The following is a 20,211-nucleotide window of genomic DNA, read 5'->3' as shown; positions in this document are numbered from 1 at the left end:
TTCTTCTTTTCTTTGTGTTTGTAGGAAACGGAGGGGTGGGAATCCTGCTGCTGTCCTCTAAAAATGATGAAGATGACTCAGGGCTCGACCAGTCGTGCGCCAGGTTTGATGACGACAAGGTGGCTGTCAGTGGTGTTACCAAGGCAGCGGGACTCTGTTTCCTGGACGACGGCGTGGACTGGACCAGTGTGAGACTCAGTGGTGAGTTTAATGTCAGGTACAGGTGAGGAAACATTCAGGAGACACATTTTTAAATGTTGTGTTTCTCTCCAGGTGAGCGAGGGGAGCATCAGCTGACCCGACTCCCCCATCGGAGAACGTCCAGTCAGCCGGACTACCACGAGCAGGTACGGCCACGAGGCTGATCCGTCTCCAGTGTGTCCATCCATCCAGGACGCTTAAAGATGTCCACATCCTCTCTGTCCTCTGTAGGGCGGGTCTTCCCTGGACCTGTCCCCCTCGGACAGCTGCGGGTCCGGCGGGACCTACATGTGGGACGAGGAGGGTCTGGAACCACTGGGGGGCGCCGCCACGACCGCCTCCATCAACACCAACAGCAACACCACCCATCACATCGGCAGCTTCGACTCCGACCTCAACAGCATCGTAAGCCTGAGCCTGAACCCACAGAGTTACAGTCAGTTAAAGGTTCCCTGTCGCAGCGCTTTGAAGCCGGTTTTCTTTTCACACGGCGCGTTTTGGTGACCGTCACTGAGTGTAAAAAACACTTCTGTTCATTTATCAGGAAGCTCCACAGGGCTCCTGTAAGAGAGTAAGATGAAGGAAAGGAGGCGCTGATGGTTCATGACAGGGAGGAAGAAGTGTCTCTTGTTCAATATGCTGATTTTAACACACTCACATCAAAGTACAACTGAGACAAACCTCTGAGCTCTTTGATCCACTTCACAGGAGCAACAGCTTTCTTCCTGAATCAAACATTTAGCTCTTTTAAACCTTTAATTTTGGGATTTTTGTACTCTGACCGGTTCACTAAGGTGTGATCTGTCTGAGCTTCTAACAGCCGTCATCAAATGAGACACTTGACTACAGGTTACTGGATTAAATGTTGATGATGTCACGGCCTGAGCGGCGAAGTGTTGGTGTTGGCTGAACAGACAAAAGGACGAAGTGAAGCAGAGGAGAGGAGAGAGTTTAATATTCCAGCAGCATCGGCTATGTCCTGCCTCTCTCTCCTACTTGGGGCCAGTTTTCGGCTTCAGGAAGCAGTAGTTAAAGCAGCTCGTCTCGTTTCGGCGTCTGACGCCCCAAAAGAACAAACTGAACCTTAAACAGGCAGGAACAGGCCGTCGCTCACAGAGCTGAATGTCAGGCCGTCGCTGCTCTTTGCGATTGGCACGTGTTGCACATTTTTGAAGCGAGTCTGAACTCGAGGTCAAACTCCTCCAACCCTGAACGCTGCTGTCATTCTCATAGCTGACTCCAGCACAGTAGCACCTGAAGGCAACACAAGAAGTCCCACACGTCTGAGTTTTCCACCAGCACTTGAACTACTTTTTGCTTAGTTTTTGTAGTTATTGAACCCTGGTCTGAACAAAAACAGAGTCTTTTAAAACCACCTCATTTGCAGCAGATTCAGGCTGCCGTGATCATAATTTAGTCATAAATGATGAGACCATAAACAAGTCAAAAAGCACATTTCTCAGAGTCCTGGTGTCTTTAAATTTGAGATTCATAAACTTTCAGATCTCCAACAAACATCCAATAAGATGAGATGATTTCAACAGTTAAACAGTGATTGCTCAGTACTTCAGCGGGTCATCAGATTTTGCTGACATCCATCTTCTGAAGTCAGAAATCAGACCTGCATCTCTGCTCTCAGCACTCATCCATATTTAAACTCTGATGTTTATCTGCAGAGATCAGCGTCTGACTCGGATTTCAGCATCAGGATGGTCTGAGTGAAACCCTCTGCCGCCCCCGTGTGTCTGTTGCGTGAATTACAGCGTCCTCTGCAGATCCTCACAGCTCGAGGCTGTCTGTGACGAAGCCAGTCAGACATGTGTGAATCCAAACATTTCATTGGTGCAGAAGACCTTTTTTAAATAGCGGAGCATCAACAGACTTTCTGGACCTTCCAGATGTTTTCTAACACAGCTCTTTCCTTCAGTTAGTCGGCTCGTGGTTGAACTGTCCGTCGTCACCGGCCTTGACTGCTCTCATTGTCGCCGTCTCCTGTTCTCTTCAGTTGATGTACTTCCTGAATAGTGTTGAATGGATGTTAATGAGCTCTCTGTCTCCATGTGCTCTGTGTGCTAACGAGCTGTGGCTCTAACCGAGTGATTGACCCTAATGAGCTCTTAATGATCTGAGGACGTTGTCACATATTTTACACACCGTACAGACACAGACTGACCGTCTTCTTTATGCTGATCAGCTCGTCCTCTTATTGACAGCAGCTTATACGTTTGTTGACATAAATGTTATTATGAGTGTTTGAAATGAGCACCAGGGGTCAGTGTTGGTCTGAGGACAGGCTGTGCCCTGTGTGTGTGTGTGTGTGTGTGTGTGTGTGTGTGTGTGTGTGTGTGTGTGTGTGTGTGTGTGTGTGTGTGTGTGTGTGTGTGTGTGTGTGTGTGTGTGTGTGTGTGTGTGTGTGGCCTCCATACAAGTCTAATACATCGATTAGTTGAGAGAGCAGAGCGCTTGATGCTCTAACAGGATTCTGTCAGTAAAGCTGATGAACAGATTTCTGGATTAGATTCAGTTATGAAAAGAAAGCAGCTGAGACAAACCGTGAAGCGTGCGGGCCAAAACACCTTTTAGAAAGCTGACACAACATCATCGAGGCAGTGTGGGTGCAACATTAATGTTCCCATCAGTCGGCCATCTTCGGCGTTTACAGGCCGATGAGTGCAGCTCTGATGTCGGCTGTCGAGCGTCTCAACATGCCTGTAGACGTTAGTTCAGGGAATTTTCCTGCGTTAATGTTATGTGGTGCTTTAGCTGCTCGTCTGAAGGTTAATCCACAGAGTAAACAGCAAACACGAGAGCCAGTCCAGCTTCTGAATGATCAGCACAGTGATTGACCGACTGCTCAAGCATCCAGTTAGAGGAGACAACGACTCTGCACCTCATGATGTAGAAAACCTTCATTTCATCTCACCATCTAATGACGACCCTCCTATATTTCCCAACATTGTTATTATTATTATTATGACCAGGGACTCTGCCTTTCCATGCATGAAAATAAAGAAAAGTTTGCACATACATCCAGTCCAACGTCAAATTTACTCAGCTGGCACTGTGGGCTGATGGTGGCGCTACAGCAACCTGCTCAAGTTTAAACTTCAGCTGTTCAGTCTTTGTGAAAAGGCGTCTGTGTCGTGTAGATGAAGCACACAAATCCCCAGAATTTAGTCTCCTCCACGGACTTCTCGACCCTCGACCCTGACGATGACCTCGGTCATGGCGTGAAGCCGTCGGTGGTTCCTCGCCCGGCCGGCGGCTCAAGAGCAACATGCTGACTCGCTCTTCGTGTGTGAGGTCGTGAGTTTGAGACCTGAGTGATGCAGAATAAACAAGCTAACACTCCTCAGGCATCGCGCCGTGTGGATTAGAAGCATTTTTAATTTAAGAAGGTTTAAATAATTATGTTCTGGGCAGTTCAGCCGACAGACCCTCATGAATTTCTCATTTGTCTCCTCCTCTTCCTCATTTTCTTCTTCTTCTCTGCTCAGAACACCCTTTCTGCACACTTCTCCATACAGTAGGTTCATGTAGCCTTTAGCTTAGCTATTAGCCTTTATGCCTTTCTGTCCTTAGGGGCTTCCGTAGTCCATTAGTGTTAACTTCGGTGTGTTCAACAAACACAGAGGTTGTGAGTTTGAGACCCAGGTGATGCAGAATGAATTAGAGACATGTCTTCAAGGTTTAAAGACAACTTTGGACCACACTGTATTTCTCATTTGTCTTCCTCCTCCTCCTCCTCCTCCTCCTCCTCCTGCTGCCCAACCACGACTCACTGCTGTGCAGCAACTGTAATTTTCATTTAAATTCAGTTTACATCCACAAACTAAGTCAGGGAAGGAGGAGGCAGAAAGGAAGGGAAAGGACAAAGGAGACATGTGGAGGGGTGAGTTGAGAGATTCAAAGAGGAAAGGAGGTGAGAGGTCGAGAAGAGATGTATGTGGAGAGGAGGTGAAGAGGAGAAAAGGTAAGAGAGAAGTGATGAGGTGGGAAGAGGATGAAAAGAGAGGGAGGAGAAGAAAGAGACAAGGAATTTAAGGAGGAGGTTAACTAGAGAGAGAAGGAGTGAGAGGAAGAGCAGAGGAGAAGAAAGAAGATAGGAGAGGAAGGAGAGAAAGGGATGAGAATGAGGAGAAGGGAGAGAAAAGGAGGAGAGGAGATAAGAGAGGAGGAGGACAGCAGAAAGAGGAGATTAGGAGGTAATGTGTTGATGTGGATGACTGCTCTCAGCCACCAGGGACAGGCTGTGTGTGTGTGTGTGTGTGTGTGTGTGTGTGTGTGTGTGTGTGTGTGTGTGTGTGTGTGTGTGTGTGCGTGCGTGTGCGTGCGTGCGTGCGTGCGTGCGTGCGTGCGTGCGTGCGTGCGTGCGTGCGTGCAGCAGTTATTCATGGTGAACGTTTGGTTTCCTCTCAGGTTACTGTGGTGTGACTAAGCTTCTCCAGGCAGGAAACAACGACACAAACTGTGTGTGTGTGTGTGTGTGTGTGTGTGTGTGTGTGTGTGTGTGTGTGTGAAGTCAAACTCTTTGTTTCTGTTCTATGAGGTGAAGTTTGCTTTTGCTTTTTATTTGACTTTGATGTTTCTGTGTTTTCCTTGTCAGCAGGTCCGTCTCTGAATACTGTCCCACTTCCTGTCTGTGGCTCTCAGCTCAAAGCCCATTGGTTCCCACTGCAGACGTAAATCTTTAGATTCACGCTGCTCGCTGTAGTTTTTATGAACCAAACAGGAGGAACGGTGCGTGTGTTGAGGACTGTTCTTAAAAAACCCGTGAAGCTGGATCCTTTAGAGCTGGAGTAACGATTAGGAAACGGCCAGTAATGACGCTGAAGTGGAAGTCTTTGTTTTTCAGGCTCTTAAAGTTTCCAAACACGTCCGAATCCTCTCGCTCCGCCATTGTACAGACACACAAAAACTCATTCAGCCATTGATCAACAGGCTGAAAAGAGTCTCTGCTCACAGCGACGGGGAGGTCTTTCAGTCTTTCATCAGCATCTAGTTGAAGCTCACGCCGTCCTTCATACTGTAGCTGCTATTTCACAGCAGGAGGAAAGAGATTGGTTTGATTTTTGTTCTTTTGTGCGTTTTCACAGGGTTTTTACTTTGAGTCTGTTTCACCTTGTAGAAGGAGACAAAAAACCCTGTTGGCATGGGGCTCGTATCGGCGGGTCTCAACCTGCAAGTCTGCCGTGTCCGTAGTTTGTAAAGTAAAAACTGTGTTTCAGATGAGCGATGACAGAGGAGGTCAAAGGTTGTCACACACCTGCACAGCATCTGTTAGTTGATTTAAATGAGCTGCACATGTGTTTATCCTTGCACAGTCTACCTGCAGGTCTGACTGGTCTCGTCCGAAGCTGGCGATGTTAGCGACGAGTCGTGGAAGCGTTGGATTGTGTAGCAGTGACCTCCGTTCTGACGCCTCTGTACCTCAGTGTAGCTGAAGAGCGGTTTCAGTGACCTGACACTGTGTTTGTGTGTGGACCAAAGGCCCAAACGCAGAGACGAGGCATCAATCTCAGCCGTCTCAGAGCTGCGCTGCCTCCGCGTCTATTTCCTGCTCCTGTGAGCGTAGAAATTGGTATTTGTGTTTGGTCTTGGCTGGTAGATTTCTCCTGTTAGATGTTGGTGTCAGACTGGTGGCTGGAAGCTCACTGGTGTCGCTGTTTACTGTTGATGTTTTAGATCACTCGTCACAAGCTGGAGTGTTGAAGTATTCAGCATGTTTGCCAAAGGTAGGAAATATAACACAGCAGATAAAAGACCACGTGTGTCTCTCTGCATCCTTCAGGACATCTTGAACAACCTGGACTCTTGTGACCTGGATGATGATGACCTCATGCTGGACGCAGACGGCCTAGAAGACGCCTCGCTGCACAGCGGTACGTCTGTTTGTAAGCATGTGTGTTTGAATAGACGTCACAACGTCACACAAAGTGCAATCATTCACCTTACAGGTAAAACAACGGGTTCAGGTTAAGAGCTGAAACAGAGAGTTCAGGTTAGCTGACAGTTAGCAGCAAGTTCTTCTTCTGCTGGGAAACAAAAATGCACAGAGGATTTAAGATAAGATAAGATAAGATAAGATATAACTGTATATTATCAGGACACAGTGAAGTTCATGGTGTCTGGCTGGTTTTGTGAGGACATCTTAACTCTGAATGCACTCGTTCATGTGTGATAACTCCTGTTGGACGGTGCTGCAGATGGAGATGGGATCTCCCACATGGCTCAGTGGAGGATGAGGCAGCTCTGCTGGGGAACGCAGGACGTCCACAACGACAACGAAAGGTACTTTTTCTGTTTGCTTGATCAGCCTGCGGAGCGGTCGTCACATTCAGGCTGACTGGGGCTTCAATGACCAAACACTGCTCAGAAATGTGTGTCCAAATGTTGTTTTTTTAACCAGAAAACACTTAACGTGTCCTCCCAATTATACTGCTGACGTTTGAAGCTGTGGGAGGAAAGGTCAGGAAGGGTCGTTTCAAAGCTGAGCAGTTTGTCCTGATGCCGAGTGTCGAGGAAAGGTCAGAAAGTGTCGAGGCGGCTCGTTAGGAAACTGAAAGATTGGTGTGCTGTTTGGGGCGAGAAGGAAAGTCACAGGGTTCCTGAAATCACGAGTTTTCTGCCTGATGTGAGTGTGTGCATTCAGCAGTGTGTAAGCCTTTGTGGGATATTCTGGTCACAGACAAACAAATGAATGAACCAGAGGAGGAGGTCATGACCTCTGCTCACTGGAAGGGGGAGTAAGAAACTGTAGCTTTGAGCCAAATGTTAATTGAAACAGCTTTTCATTGTCAGAGCCCTCCACAGAAGAGATTCACTGGCTTTCTGAATCTCCACACAGCATTAAATGTGCTGCTTTTCCTCGTGTCTCTTCACGTATCACAGCTCAGAGTTCACTGCATGAATGTTAGAGTCAGCGCTGATTTCCATTAAGGCTCAATAATAAGAAAACAGACAGTGCAGGAGAATAAAAATCACAGTGTGGTTACCGCGCAGCGTGAGACAAGAGTGAGTCGTCCCACGTTTAATGTCATGAAGGGCAAAGACGAACAGAAAGTGTTGAGTTTAAAGAACTGAGAGCAGATCTCAAGTTTTCGAGTTTGAGTTAGCTTTGAATCACAGCGTACTGTGTGTACATATCAAATCATATGAGAGGAGGAGACTCTCGCCTCTGACTGCAGGACAGGAAGCATTTTGGGTCATGAATAAATGCTAAAATGTGAGCGCTAACGGAGTCTCTGACCGTCATGTTCTCACACACTCCTGTCGTCCCCTCAGTGATTTCCAGTGCTACAAACTAACTGAGGATCCTGGGAATAAGAGGACGGACACGGCCAGGGACAGTGACCTCATTCTGGACCTCTGTCCAAGGTGAGTCAACATGTCCTCGGTGTCCCTCTGCACTGAGACCAGAGCTCACAGTTGAACGTGTGTCCATGTAGATGTGCAGTGTTTCTCGCTCGTCCCTGAACGCAGCACACAGATTTGTAAATGTGAAGACTTCTTTTGTGTCCCCTCAGGTCTGCCTGTCTGTCCCCTGGTACTCCTGTTTTGGGTCTGGATCTGGAGGAACTGGCTGAAGACTGTTGTGCAGTCAGATCACAGCTGGAGTACCTGCAGAGGTTACTGCTTCAGGTGAGAGGAGGAAGAGGAGCGGACAAACGGGTTTATTTCAGGAGGTTTCCACAGATCACAGCGTGCAGAGTTTCCATTTCATCGTAAAAACAGCACCCAGCGGTGTTGTTTACGAGTTGTGGTCTTAAATCTTAGCGCTAAATCGAGCTTTTTGTGTCCAAATGAAACATTTTAAACCCACACTGTTGTGTTTTCCTGCTGATTTGCCGCCCCGGGCAGGTTCAGTCCGTTTGTGTCCTGAAGTGTCTTCTCACTGACGAAGTTTGTTTGTGGTTTGAACACTTCGATCCAGAGTTTCAGTCATCTCAGCGTGACAAACTGCAGCTTCCATCAACGTTTCTCTGCAGCTGTGAAAACACTCAGAGGCAAAATGTTCTCATGAAAGTGTGTGTTCTGTTGTGTCCTGACGGCGTGTAAATGCTGTGTGTCGTTCAGGAGGAGGACGTGGACGAAGACACTCTGACCACAGACACTCTGAGTCCTGAGGTCAACGACGCCTCCCACGGCTCCGACACGCAGGTTCGCATGTTCCAAACTTTATTTAAACAGCTGAGTTTGACGAAGCAGCAGCCAGCCTCGCCTGCTTCTTCCTACATTTCCCAGAATCCTTCTCCAACTTTGTGTACGTGTGTTTAGGTGCAGGCTCTAATGCAGGAGGTGCAGCAGCTCAGAGAGGAGCTGAGAAGCCGAGACCGAACCATCGCACAGCTCACCCTGCAGCTGGTCTGTGTCTCTCGACCCTCTCTCCAAACACCCTCATGATAATACGCCATGCTAACATCCAGTCGTCGCTAACGAGCCTCCATATTTCTTTGTGAGCAGACGACGACCACCAGGTGTCGCTGCCAGGAGCCCACGGGAAAGATGGATCGACACACACAGACGAGTGTGACGGAGAGAGAGAGCGTGGCCTCGCAGACGCCCTGGAGAGAGCACACTGTGAGGACGCACACGCGCGCGCACACACACACACACACACACACACACACACACTGATGCAACATGGTGTTTAATAATGTCTGTCTATCGTCTTTCATGCAGCCCAAAGTGCTCCACAGAACAGGACAATATTTATAGAGAAGCAGCAGAAATGAAGAACATGGCAGCGACCCTGAAACATTAAAAACAGGAAAATGAAATCAAAAGCAGAGAATAAAAACTGAAAGCTGCTGGTTTGAGCCGTGAAGGTGACGGAGCTCCTCCGCGCTCATCAGGCTGGATCGCGTCGCTAAAAAGCTTCTCGAACCTTCCTCTTGATTTAGGACTTTCTTTGTTTCCAGGTTATAGGTTCTATTGTTTGTTGTCACGTGAGCCTTCACAGACAGGCCGTTGACTGAAGTCTCCTGTTTCTGGAGCTGTGAATGTCTCCCCTCCTCTCGTCTGTCTCTCTGTCTTCCTGTCGTCCCCCTCTCTTCTTTTTTCCTCCTGAAGCGATGAATCAGCTCCTCTTGTCCTCTCTGTCTGTCTGTCTCTCTGTCCGTCTGTCTCTCCTCAGGCTTTCCCTCCTGTTCCTTTCCTCTCTCCGCCCTGGCAGTATCAGCGCTCCAGGCCTTACAGGGGGAGGCCGAAGCCCAGCATCCCCTCCCACCTCGCTAGAAAAAGTGAGTCTTTTAAAAATTTGGCTTGGACCAATCAGAGTTTGACAGATGAGGTGCGGCTTCCCTGTGTTTACAGTGGAAGAGCGCTCTGAGCTCCTATTGGTCAGCGTCACCCAACACATTGCAGAAGCGGTCCACATTGGTCCAACTCTGTCCATTATTGGACGTTATTCGTTTAACTTCCTGAGGTTTCTTCCGTTTGACTTGATTTTCAGTCTGAATTTGGCATTAGATTAAAAACCATTTTGTTCATTGTAACGCAGAATAAAGTGAGGGAAGGTGGACGACATGAAGGACGACTGGACGGTCTGTCCCTGCACTGAGTGTTTCAGTGGAATGAATTCAGTCCGTTCAGGCTTTCTCTTTATTAAAGCTAACAGAATAGAAAATGTTCACCAAGGACTCAAACTTGTGTCGCCTCTTTAAAGAGCGCAGCCGCTTCGCTTTGTCCAACATCCAGAGGAACCAGAGGTTAACAGTGAGGGCTCAAAGGTCACAGGAGATGTTTTTAATGGAGAATCGAGAGTTTCTGTGACACTGAAGGTTGTTCTAACTTATTCATGAGCTCAGACATGAGTTCAGTCTGCTGCTCAGCTCGCTGCAGGCTTTAGCCTCTGCCTCTGGATGTCCTCATCAATGTCCTTCTCAACCTTTTCCCGGGTTCTTCTTCGCTCTCCTGACTATCGTCGGTTTCCTCCATCTTTGTTTCCTCGTCAGCTCAAATGAACCATGACGCCGTCTGTCTTCCGCTGAGGACAGACAGGTCTCGGCGTGTCTGAGTAATGGTGTCTCTGCTTGAAACTGTTTGTGTTTCTTCTTCTGGTGTTTTTTCCTCTAACTGTCCCTCTGTCCTCTGTGTCTCTGCCTCTCCTCTCTGCCTTCGCCCAGGAGTGGAAAAACTAGTGCTTTACTTCAGTGACACAGCGTGGTACGGTAGCAACTTTTTTATCTTCCTCCTCCATCTCTTCTCCATCCTCTTCCTCTCTGTCCCGTCCAATGAGACGTTTTGTGTTGTGTCCCTCATCCTGTCCAACGTTAAAGCTGTACCATCGCCTCTGCTGCTGTCACCACACCTGCCATGTTTGTGTCCACCTGACGAGTCTTTCAGCTCAGGTTTGGTCTCCACCAGCTCCAGAGACCTGAATCTGTCTCTTCAGCTGCTCCATGTCTTCACCAGCGTTGTGTTTAGTCCTCGATGTGCGGTTTGTTCTGCCTGTGTTCCTTATCCAGGATGTTGTTGTGAACACTGGGAGCAGGTTTTTGGCCTGCACAGCTCATTTAATTGATAAATTAAGTCTAATTATCTTGTGTTGATGCTTTGGTCTGGGACAACACTTCAGAGAAACTAGAGTCTGAAGCCAAGAGCGTGTTGGCAAACAGCGAGTTCACACAGGAGCTGGTGCCCCTGAACGCCTCAGAGACCACCTCCTCTTCAAAGTTTGGTGATACGGAGCCGCTGACAGGCTGCACAACATAAAGAGCCGATATGCAAAGTAAAGTACTTTCAGGTAAAATGAATGAGCAACTTCTCGCACTCCCAGACAGCCTCTCAAGACTGTTTTACCCATGATTCATTGCTCCCCAGAGGACAGGTCGCACCTTCTCCTTCACACTGAAATGAGCCCGGTAAAGCCGAGTCCAGAGGCTCGTAAGGAGGCGGCGCGGAGCTAAAATTATCTTTCTAAACGCCTCTTAAATGTTGCATTAGATGAGCTACACTTCACTCCAGCCCGTTCAGTCACTTGAAGCCGTCGAACCGCTGGAGATGAGATCGCTCAGGGTGCCCTTCATTTCCTCAGCGTGATGGAGTGAAGCCGCCGCGTCTCCGGGGAAATCATGTCATGTCCGAGCGGCGCCGAGGATTGTGGGAGTTCTGATTATTGGTTAATGTGCTGATGTTGTTGGACTTGATGTCAGGCGTTTTCTGGATCGTTAGGCTGCAGATGAGATACACAAAACACTTCAGCAGCAAACTGAGGACACGCAGCACGTTCTCAGAGACAGTTTCAGCCCCTTTGACCTCCCAGATGTCTTGTTTCCTCAAACTCACCTCACTCATGACAAAAACTCAGGCCGCAGACCTTTAAGCACCTCCAGAAAACGTTACGTTACATTAACACGACTCGAGCAGCGGAGCAGAGCTGCAAAGGTCAGACATGTTGGTTTGTGATTTCACTGTTTCTCCCTTCATGGACACACCTGTCCTTCAGTTTGTTAGCAGCCTGAGTCGTCTTCAGAAACATGAAGTCTGCTTTTATTTCATTTAACTGTATCTTAAACTTTATTGTTCAGTCATGCTCGTTTGCTTTGAACGCCGACTTTTTAAAGCTTCTGAAAACTTTGTGTCAAAGGGTGAAACACCAGCAGAGATCAGAGCAGTTAACAGTATCAAAATACTACAGTAGAACTCTGTAAAACGCGTTATTATTGGTACTAATACTCTGAGTATCTGAGTACTGTCGCACCCAAACTTCATGTTTATTCATTGTTGTCCCAGATTTGATCGCTGAGCTACTTGATGATGTGAAGTGATATTACTCATCAGGAGCCTCCAGGGACCAATCAGAGGACAGCAAAGAGAGGGAGGGGGCAGTCAGGGTGGATCAGCACTTTGTACGCCAACAAAATGTGCGCGTGTGTGCGCGTGTGTGTGTGTGTGGGAACGTCCTATATGTCGTTCTCAGGGAAGCAGAAAATTTGGCAGTCGAGTGATTCCCTCTGTCCAACACACACACACACACACACACACACACACACACACACACACACACACACACACACACACACACACACACAGAGGGTGAATCCTCCTTGAGAACACCTGCATGTGGACGAGGACACGCTCTTCCTGTCTTTCTTCATCTACTTCTCCACTGTCTCCTCCCTCCCCGTCCTTTCTTTCTGTCACCCCTTTCTCCCTTTTCTTCTTCCCCCTTTTTCTTGTATCTTTCCACGTTTCTCTCTCTCTCTCTCTCTCTCTCTCTCTCTCTCTCTCTCTCTCTCTCTCCCTCTCTCTCTCTCTCTCGCGCTCGCTCTCTGTAATCCATCCATCCTGTCATGCATTATTTATGAGGCATGGACAGTCCCACTTTGAGACATAGGAAAGGGTCCCTGCAGGAGACAGACAGGCAGACAGACCGGCTGCAGCACCACCAGCGGCCACCAGATGTCAGTGTTCACCAGCGAATGTTCCCTCACTGTCGGCTGAGTTTTGTTGGAGCTTTATGTTCCACAAAGACCCTCCAAATGTTTTCGTGTCACAGATTCAGAACAGAAATTCAGCGTCGCCTCCTGCTGGACAGTTTCTGCCTCTGCTTCCTCTTCAAAGACGCGTTCACGTGAATTTGTCCAGTAACGAGCACTGATTGTGTGTTAAAGGCTGATTGATCGTCATCGTTGTTGAAGTAAGCGTTCAGGTGGACTCTGCTCTGCTCCTGCAGGTTAGAGTTTATCACCTCAGCAGCTGATAGAAATGCAGAACAGAGAAAAGAAATCCTCAACATAAAAAGTATTGATGATAAGCATGTTTGAAGTAAACATTGGACAAATAATAGATCTGACTTTTTCAAATTGGAGCCTTAAACTTAAAATCCATCCATCCATTATCTATGCCGCCTATCCCTTTCGGGGTTGCGGGGGGCTGGAGCCTATCCCAGCTACAATGGGCGAGAGGCGGGGTACACCCTGAACCGGTCGCCAGCCGATTGCAGGGCCACATGCAAAGACAGACAAACATTCACACTCACACTCACACCTACGGACAATTTAGAGTCATCAATTAACCTAATGAGCATGTTTTTGGTCTGTGGGAGGAAGCCGGAGTACCCGGAGAGAACCCACGCATGCACGGGAAGAACATGCAAACTTCACACAGAAAGGCCCCGCCTGACCCGGGGATCGAACCGGCAACCTCCTTGCTGTGAGGCACGCGCACTACCTGCTGCGCCACAAACTTAAAATCAAGTTTCCCAATTTCCTCAAAAATTCTCACAATGGAAACCATTAAAGAGAAAAAGGATTTGCAGCTTATTTACTTTCTCTTTCATCAAACAATCAGTTCCTGATTGAAATTTAGGAAGAGCTTCAAAGGGTCGATTAGTGGAAAATGACTCATCCTCAACGTCTCACGCTGAAGCTTTTGGTGCTTTTCTGTCACGTTTCTGCTGTAAATCTTTGAAAACTGAGACAAAACAAGACTTTGAAGAGCCATAATCTTCAGTTATTTACGTGGTTACGTTCACGTTACTTTGTCCTCATATTCACGATGAGAGCTTCTGATGAAGCTAAATGATAATTTAATGATTCTGTACGAATAATGTTGACATGATTCAATACTGTTGAAACAACTTTCAAGTAACTAATATCACTAAGAAAGTGCTTGTTTGCTCAGATTTCTGCATTCATTCACTCATCCAGGCACCATTTTCTTCCTCATTGTTTCATATTTATCCAGAGTTTTACATCAGTGACTGGACAGCAGCTGCTAACGTCCACTTTTCTGGGACATTTTGTGAGGACGACAGCTGTTTTCCTGCATGTGTGACTGTCAATAAACCTCTGAGAGTTACTGAGGAGTCTGAAGATTACAAAATGACTGACAGAATATTTAATCAATAGAGTATCTGAGCACAATCATTTATCCAGGACTTCACAGTTAAAGAGGAAGAGGCGTGAATGAATGAGAAGCATGTGAGCGATGAACGAGTGAATTTCAGCAGAGACTCCAGCAGCAGTGAGACGGTAAAAGAGCAGAGCGGTAACAGCAGATTAGTTATTACTTTACAGGATCAATGAGCTGAGATCGGAGCACATGATGGATTTCAGCTTTTATACTTTCCTTCTGATTCTGGGTGTAAATCGGATTATCAGTGTGTAGATGAGAGCAGGCGGCGGGATTAAAGCGTGCAGAGCAACAAGAAGCTTAACGCCTGTATCAGCCTCGCTCGTCACATGCAGCCCAGCGATCGGCTCTCCTGTCTGTGAGGACGTGTGGATCTTCAGAGACGTCCGTGGACACGTTTCGTAGAAAATCAGGCGGTCGAGGTGAGGACACGTGTGGACAGCGAGGATGGATGTTTTTAAGAAGTCAGGAGTTTTTTTGAAAGTCAGATTTGGTTCAGACTTGTTTCGCTCAGGTCAGAGTGTCAGCGGTGATGTTGTAGCACTTCTGCCTCGGTTCTGTAAGTGTCGGCGGCTGTAGACCAATCAGAAGGTCACTGGTTCGATCCCCGGCCTCAGCAGGCCACTTGTCAAAGTGTCTTTGGGCAAAATACTGAACCCCAAATTGCTCCCAGTGCTGTGTCCTCAGTATGTGCTGCAAAAAGCACTTTGATTGGTTGTTCGGTTTAGCATTTAGCATATTTTTTGCTCAACACTGTCTTCAGATCTCAGCTGTAGCAACAGTCACATATCAAAAGAAGAAGTGATGAATTGATCCTGAACACATTTTCACATCCATACAGACAAATATACAGTCATGTCCAAACACATCTGCACCATGATGAGCCAATATTGGCCTAAAACACCGGCCTTTTTTCTGACAGTGCTAATGCTAACGCTAACCTGCTGACTGAAACATGTTGTTCATTTTCATTCACGTGGCAGCAGAGCTGATCGTTTGAACGCTGGAGGCCAAAGTCGGCTGAAATGACTGAAAACAGACAAATCAAAGTGAGGATGGAGGGGAAACGCTGCGAGGCTGAAACCTTTTCACGAAGCGAGTCGAGTTTGTGTGTCTGTTCACTCTCATCAGAGCGTTTCTCACCAGAGTTAAAGCATGAGAATGAACAGAACTGGACTCTTTCAAAATAAAAAAACTGGACTCTTTCAAAATAAAAGCATCATGTTCGGCAAACACGCTCATAAACAACGCATGCAGCAGGAAGCCAGTACATCAAAGCAAGTAACACACACCGATCAAAAACAGCCCCCCCCCCCCCCCCCCCCCCACACACACACACACACACACACACACACACTCTCACACACACAGATCAAAGCACTGATGTCAGAAATGACCGGCCATCTGAGAGAATCACCTTCTCCCTCTTCTTCTCTTTTCCTCTCACGTCGGACAGGTGATGAATTATTGAAAGATTTTCTGTCTCTGTCTTTTTATATGTAAACATCAGCGCACCAACAGATCAGCTGCGATCAATGCAGCCACGTGAGCGATCAATAGGTTCAGATCGACAGAGTGTTCAGAGCGCTGCTGGTCATCATCATCATCATCCTCATCTGACTTTGTGTTCTGTTTGCAGTCACAGATACTTCACTCCTCCAGTCAGGAACCACTGACGGCCCGATGCCCGGCCCCGCCTCCAGCTAACCGCTGCTCCACTCAACCCGACGCCCCCGCCGATAGCAACCTGGACTGTCCCGATGCCGACGCCGCCCACCCCAAGACCGCGGGAGGAAAGGATGATGTGAAAAGAGCGAGTAAAGAGGAGGAGAACGCCGAGACGAAGGAGAGGAGAGGAACCTACGCCAGATCCCTGCAGCCCTCCAAACTCCGCCTCTTCCTGTCTCAGACCTCCAGCTCTGGTTCTGCCTCAGCTGCTGCCACGCCGCTTAAGACCCGGGCGGCCAAGCAGCTGCCTCATGACCCAGAGAGCAGCGGGGTTAAGATCAAAACGGCCACCCTCACCTCCGGCTCGTCCCGCCTCCCCAAGCCAAAGAGCCACTGAGGCGTCGACCTCTTGAAGCGCCTCCGTGTCTCTCTGCTCGTCTTTTCTCTGTCCACGAACCGTCGATCCCAAACTCTGACTCCGGCCTGCGGACGCCGCAGGGACGCCGCGCTTCCTGTGTTCCTAAATTCTGATAGGCTGAAAGGATCTCTAAATTATTTAAGCTGTAAATGAGGATGAAATATATACAGTTAACTTATTTATTGTTAATATTTTGAGCACTGTGACTGATAATAAAGGTTTTAAAAAAACTCTGTGACGCTTTATTTCACAGGTCCCATAAAGACACTTCCTGTTCGTTATCAGGCGATTAGGCCGGGAGGCGCCATGAAGACAAATAATCATCACTTGCGGTCGATTTATCGTCCTCATGGCGTTCATTTCTTGGATTTAATGCAGTTTTATTCGAACTTCCTCCTCGTCTTCGTCAAACCTCCGGCTGACTGATGCAGCACATCAGAGGTGTTGGCTGGCAGGACGAGGACGACCAGCTAATTTTTCTTGTAATTTGGAGAAAACAAAAGGCAGATTATCTCGAAAACTTCAAGACTTCAAAGCTTCAAACTGATGTAAACTTTGATGAAATTTTCATATTAGCTGTCAGAATATTTTCCCTCCTGATGGGATATGAAGGCGCTTACAGCTGCTGACCGTCAGGACAGACGTACGTTCAGGATCGACTGAAGCAGATCTCTCACTGGTTGGTGACAAACAGGCCTCACTGTCTGAATGCTAAAAGTACATTGTACATTGATCAGTAATAAGTCTGAATTTGACATTTTCATCTTGAGAAGTTGCTGCAGCTCCTGATTTTCTGGAGAGAACAAAATAAAGTTTTGATCTCAAAAAAAAAAAGGCGCAGTCGTTACTAAAACTCTGAACTCTTCTTCTCTGTAATTTGTCCAAAATCTGTTCCTCTCTTGGGAATTTTTCCTTGTAGACAGATTTGAAATGATGGGACCAGTGAAATAAAGCGTCGTCTAAATTGTTTAAAATGATGCTGTTGCTGCACTAAGTGTTAATTTATCGTCTGGGAGCTCGTCGGTTCCTCTGCAGATCCAAACGTTCTGCTCACTCTCTGGATGCTCGCGGGCCGTTTTCCTCTCGCCGTGTCCCACTGACTGACTTCCTGTCTGGCTTTGTTCTGGAAGAAGTAGGCTCCATCTTTCCCTTCAGCTGAATCTCCTCCAGCGAGGAAACCAAGTCTCAAACTCAAAGACTTTGATCCCTCCGCCCTCCAACCTGCTGCTCTGCAAAACATCACGTCTCCGAGGTCTGAGAAGCCAACTTGATTTTGTTTCTTTCTTTCTGTCTTTCTGTTTGTGTTCAGTTTGTGCGTCACGCTCGGTTTGATTCTTCCTCGTCTTGACTTGTGTTCTTGTGAGGATGAGGATTCCTTTTTGATTCACCTGTTGACTCCACCTGAAGAGACAAATGACGGAGCCTCTCTTCAAACTGAGACCCTCTTTGTGAAACGATGTGAAGGTCAGAAGCCAAACGTTTCCGTGCTCCTGCGGCGTCGGTGACGGCTTCGCTCCCGCTCGAGGTGAGAAAACTCGGCCGTCCTCGCTCAGCGCTGAAGAGGCGGCCGAGCTCGAGGTGGAAAGACGAGGACTTCTCTCAGTCAGCGAGTTTTTATCAGACAGACGACTGGACGTGCTCTTAGTTATCTGATATCATGATCTTCACTTAGCTCCATCCCGGCCAACTACAGCATAAAAGTACCTCAGATTACATTAGTACTATTACTATTGATGCAATAACGTGTCACATGTGCCGCCCGTGTGCCCTTGAGCAAAAGGTGGAGTTGAAAGTAAGCAAGAACAGACGTTTGACGGAGCTGAAGGTGTTTCTACAGACGATCCCAGAAACGAGTCCGGTTCTCGGGGATCTGTCTCTCGCAGATCTGAGCAGCGATCACTGAAACCGAGAGACGCTTCAAAATCTGAAACAACAACAACAACAACAACAAGCAGGCTGAAAACGATTGAGCCCTGATTGATAAACAAACCTCACAAGGCGCTCATATAAGAATGTTTTCACGTTGACTCTCGGCTGCTCAGAAACTAAAGGCCAATCAGAATCGGTTCCTTCAGAGGTCGCGACCTTTACGACTCGGCGGTCTGAATGCTTCCTCTGAGTGATCGAGTCATTTCTACCACAGAAGAAGAAACCCTGAAGTCGTCGCTGTAGCCAAACTTTTCTAAACATGGCGCTCGTCTGACCCACCTGTCTCTCTCTCTCTCTCTCTCTCTCTCTCTCTCTCTCTCCCTCCCTCTCTCTCTCTCTCTCTCTCTCTCTCGTCGTCTTCCTCGTCCTCATCCTCACCCTGTCTCCCTCTCCTCCTCGTCCTCTCTGTTCGTCTGTTGTTGTGTGAGGAAGCTGCAGCAGGGAGGGATAACGAGGCCGACAGGGAGAGGAGGTGAACAGAGGAGGCGCTCGGCTCTAATTGGTCCTTTTATTTTGTGTCCGACCGGCTTTCTTCTCCTCTTCTCTGCCGGCGCTCCTCCGTCCGTTTTCTTTCCCTCCTTTCCTCGCCTCCTTTCCTTCCCTTCTGCATTTCCTTTGCTTCACAGTTAGATCTCCTGCTTGTCTTAATTCACACACACACACACGCACACAAACACACACCTGGGAGCAACAGCTGGTACTGTACCACTCAGGTGTTGCTGATAAGTCCAGTTGCCATGGTTACGCAGCCGGCAGCCACTGCAACACCCCACCACCCCTCACACTCCTCATTTTGTTTTTCTCTGCTGATTTGGCACACACACACACACACACACACACACACACACATTCTTCCAGATTGTTGGTTCAAATCCCGGTCATCCCACCTCTTCCTTTCCTTCCCTCCTCCTCTTTTCTGTCTCCATCTTTCTTTCCTTTCCTCCTCATTACGTCTCCTGTCTCCTTCTCTACTATCTTCTTATGTTACCTCCTCCCTTCCATATCTCCTCTCCCCTTTCGTCTCCTTCCCTTCCCTAGCTCCTTATTTCCTTTCCTTTCTCATCTCTTTCTTCTCTACCTCCTCCTTTTCTTTACCATGTCCTCATTTCTTCCCTTCCTGACTTCATCATTGTGCTTCCTCTTCATCTCCCTGTCTCTCTCACTTTCTTTCCTTCCCCTCCACCTCATCTCCTCATCTCTTTTCTTCCTCTTTCTTTCCTCCATTTTTATCTCCTTGTTTCTTTATCCTCCACTTTCCCTTCCCAATCATCTTTTCCTTTCCTTGCTCCTCTTATTTCATTATATCTACCTCCTCTCTCCTCCCTCCTTTCGTTCTTTATTGACCTACCTCCTTCTTTCATAGTTTTTTCTCTACTTCCTCCTTTCTTTCCGTCTCCTTGTGTCCTTTCCTGTCTCCTCACCCTCTTAATTTACTTCTGTCCTTTGTAGGTACTTTTTATACCTCCTTCTTTTCTTTCCTTCGCTTCCTTCTCACCCCCTTTTTTTCTTTCTACTTCTCCTTGCCTTTCTCCTTCTTCCTCAGTCCTTCTGTCCTCCTTCCTCACACGTTGAAACACATCTGGGATAAAACACTGACCTTCCTGGAGTTTTATCGTCCTTCAGCGGCTCGTCTGCGTCGTCCTGTTTGTCAGTGCTGTGTGTCATCAGCAGCCGCCAGCAGAGAGGAAACAGGGAGGATTTTGGGGTAAAACAAGAGCAGATTAGCAGTTTCTTAGCTGAAGCTTAAACTGGATTTACCTGGTGAATATTCCCACCCCAGAACAAACTCCTCGCCGGCTGATAGCGAGCTTAAACGTGAAGGTCACTTCATCTTAAAGAGGGATTCATGCGTGCAGAGAAATAACAGCTAATCTGCCTCCCAGCAGCCTGCCGTCCAATTAAAGTCCTCCTTTGACAAAACATCTGGAAGCAGCTGCTCCCATCAAAACAACAGGAGAGAAGGAAGCGAGGGCAAAGTCGTCGGTTCGAGTCCCAGGACAGAACGAGGTGCCCTGAAGCGAAGACGTTTCCTAACAATTCAAAAACCTTAACCTGTAATGTCACGAGTAACTAAAGCTGTCACGTAAATGTAGAGCAGTAACGTACAAGTACCTTAAATATGCACTTCACTATAG

General features: G+C 47.7%; 1 protein-coding gene across 1 annotated transcript in view; it reads left to right on the top strand.

The window, feature by feature from the left end:
• Positions 1 to 16,417, top strand: part of LOC139350217 (serine-rich coiled-coil domain-containing protein 2-like) — a 31,957-nt gene extending 15,540 nt beyond the window's left edge. Inside the window, exons 4-14 of the mRNA XM_070991454.1 lie at positions 25 to 201; positions 274 to 347; positions 433 to 606; positions 5,993 to 6,083; positions 6,408 to 6,492; positions 7,486 to 7,578; positions 7,728 to 7,842; positions 8,278 to 8,361; positions 8,479 to 8,565; positions 8,665 to 8,781; positions 15,701 to 16,417. Coding sequence (XP_070847555.1) covers positions 25 to 201; positions 274 to 347; positions 433 to 606; positions 5,993 to 6,083; positions 6,408 to 6,492; positions 7,486 to 7,578; positions 7,728 to 7,842; positions 8,278 to 8,361; positions 8,479 to 8,565; positions 8,665 to 8,781; positions 15,701 to 16,126 — 1,523 coding nt within the window. The 3' untranslated portion in view covers positions 16,127 to 16,417. The remainder of the gene's footprint in view (positions 1 to 24; positions 202 to 273; positions 348 to 432; positions 607 to 5,992; positions 6,084 to 6,407; positions 6,493 to 7,485; positions 7,579 to 7,727; positions 7,843 to 8,277; positions 8,362 to 8,478; positions 8,566 to 8,664; positions 8,782 to 15,700) is intronic.
• Positions 16,418 to 20,211: the final 3,794 nt, after the last annotated feature.

This window comes from Chaetodon trifascialis, chromosome 21, assembly GCF_039877785.1.
Source record: "Chaetodon trifascialis isolate fChaTrf1 chromosome 21, fChaTrf1.hap1, whole genome shotgun sequence".
NCBI lineage: Eukaryota > Metazoa > Chordata > Actinopteri > Chaetodontiformes > Chaetodontidae > Chaetodon > Chaetodon trifascialis.
Note: the sequence above shows the minus strand (reverse complement) of the source record. Positions and strands in the feature narration are given on the sequence as shown.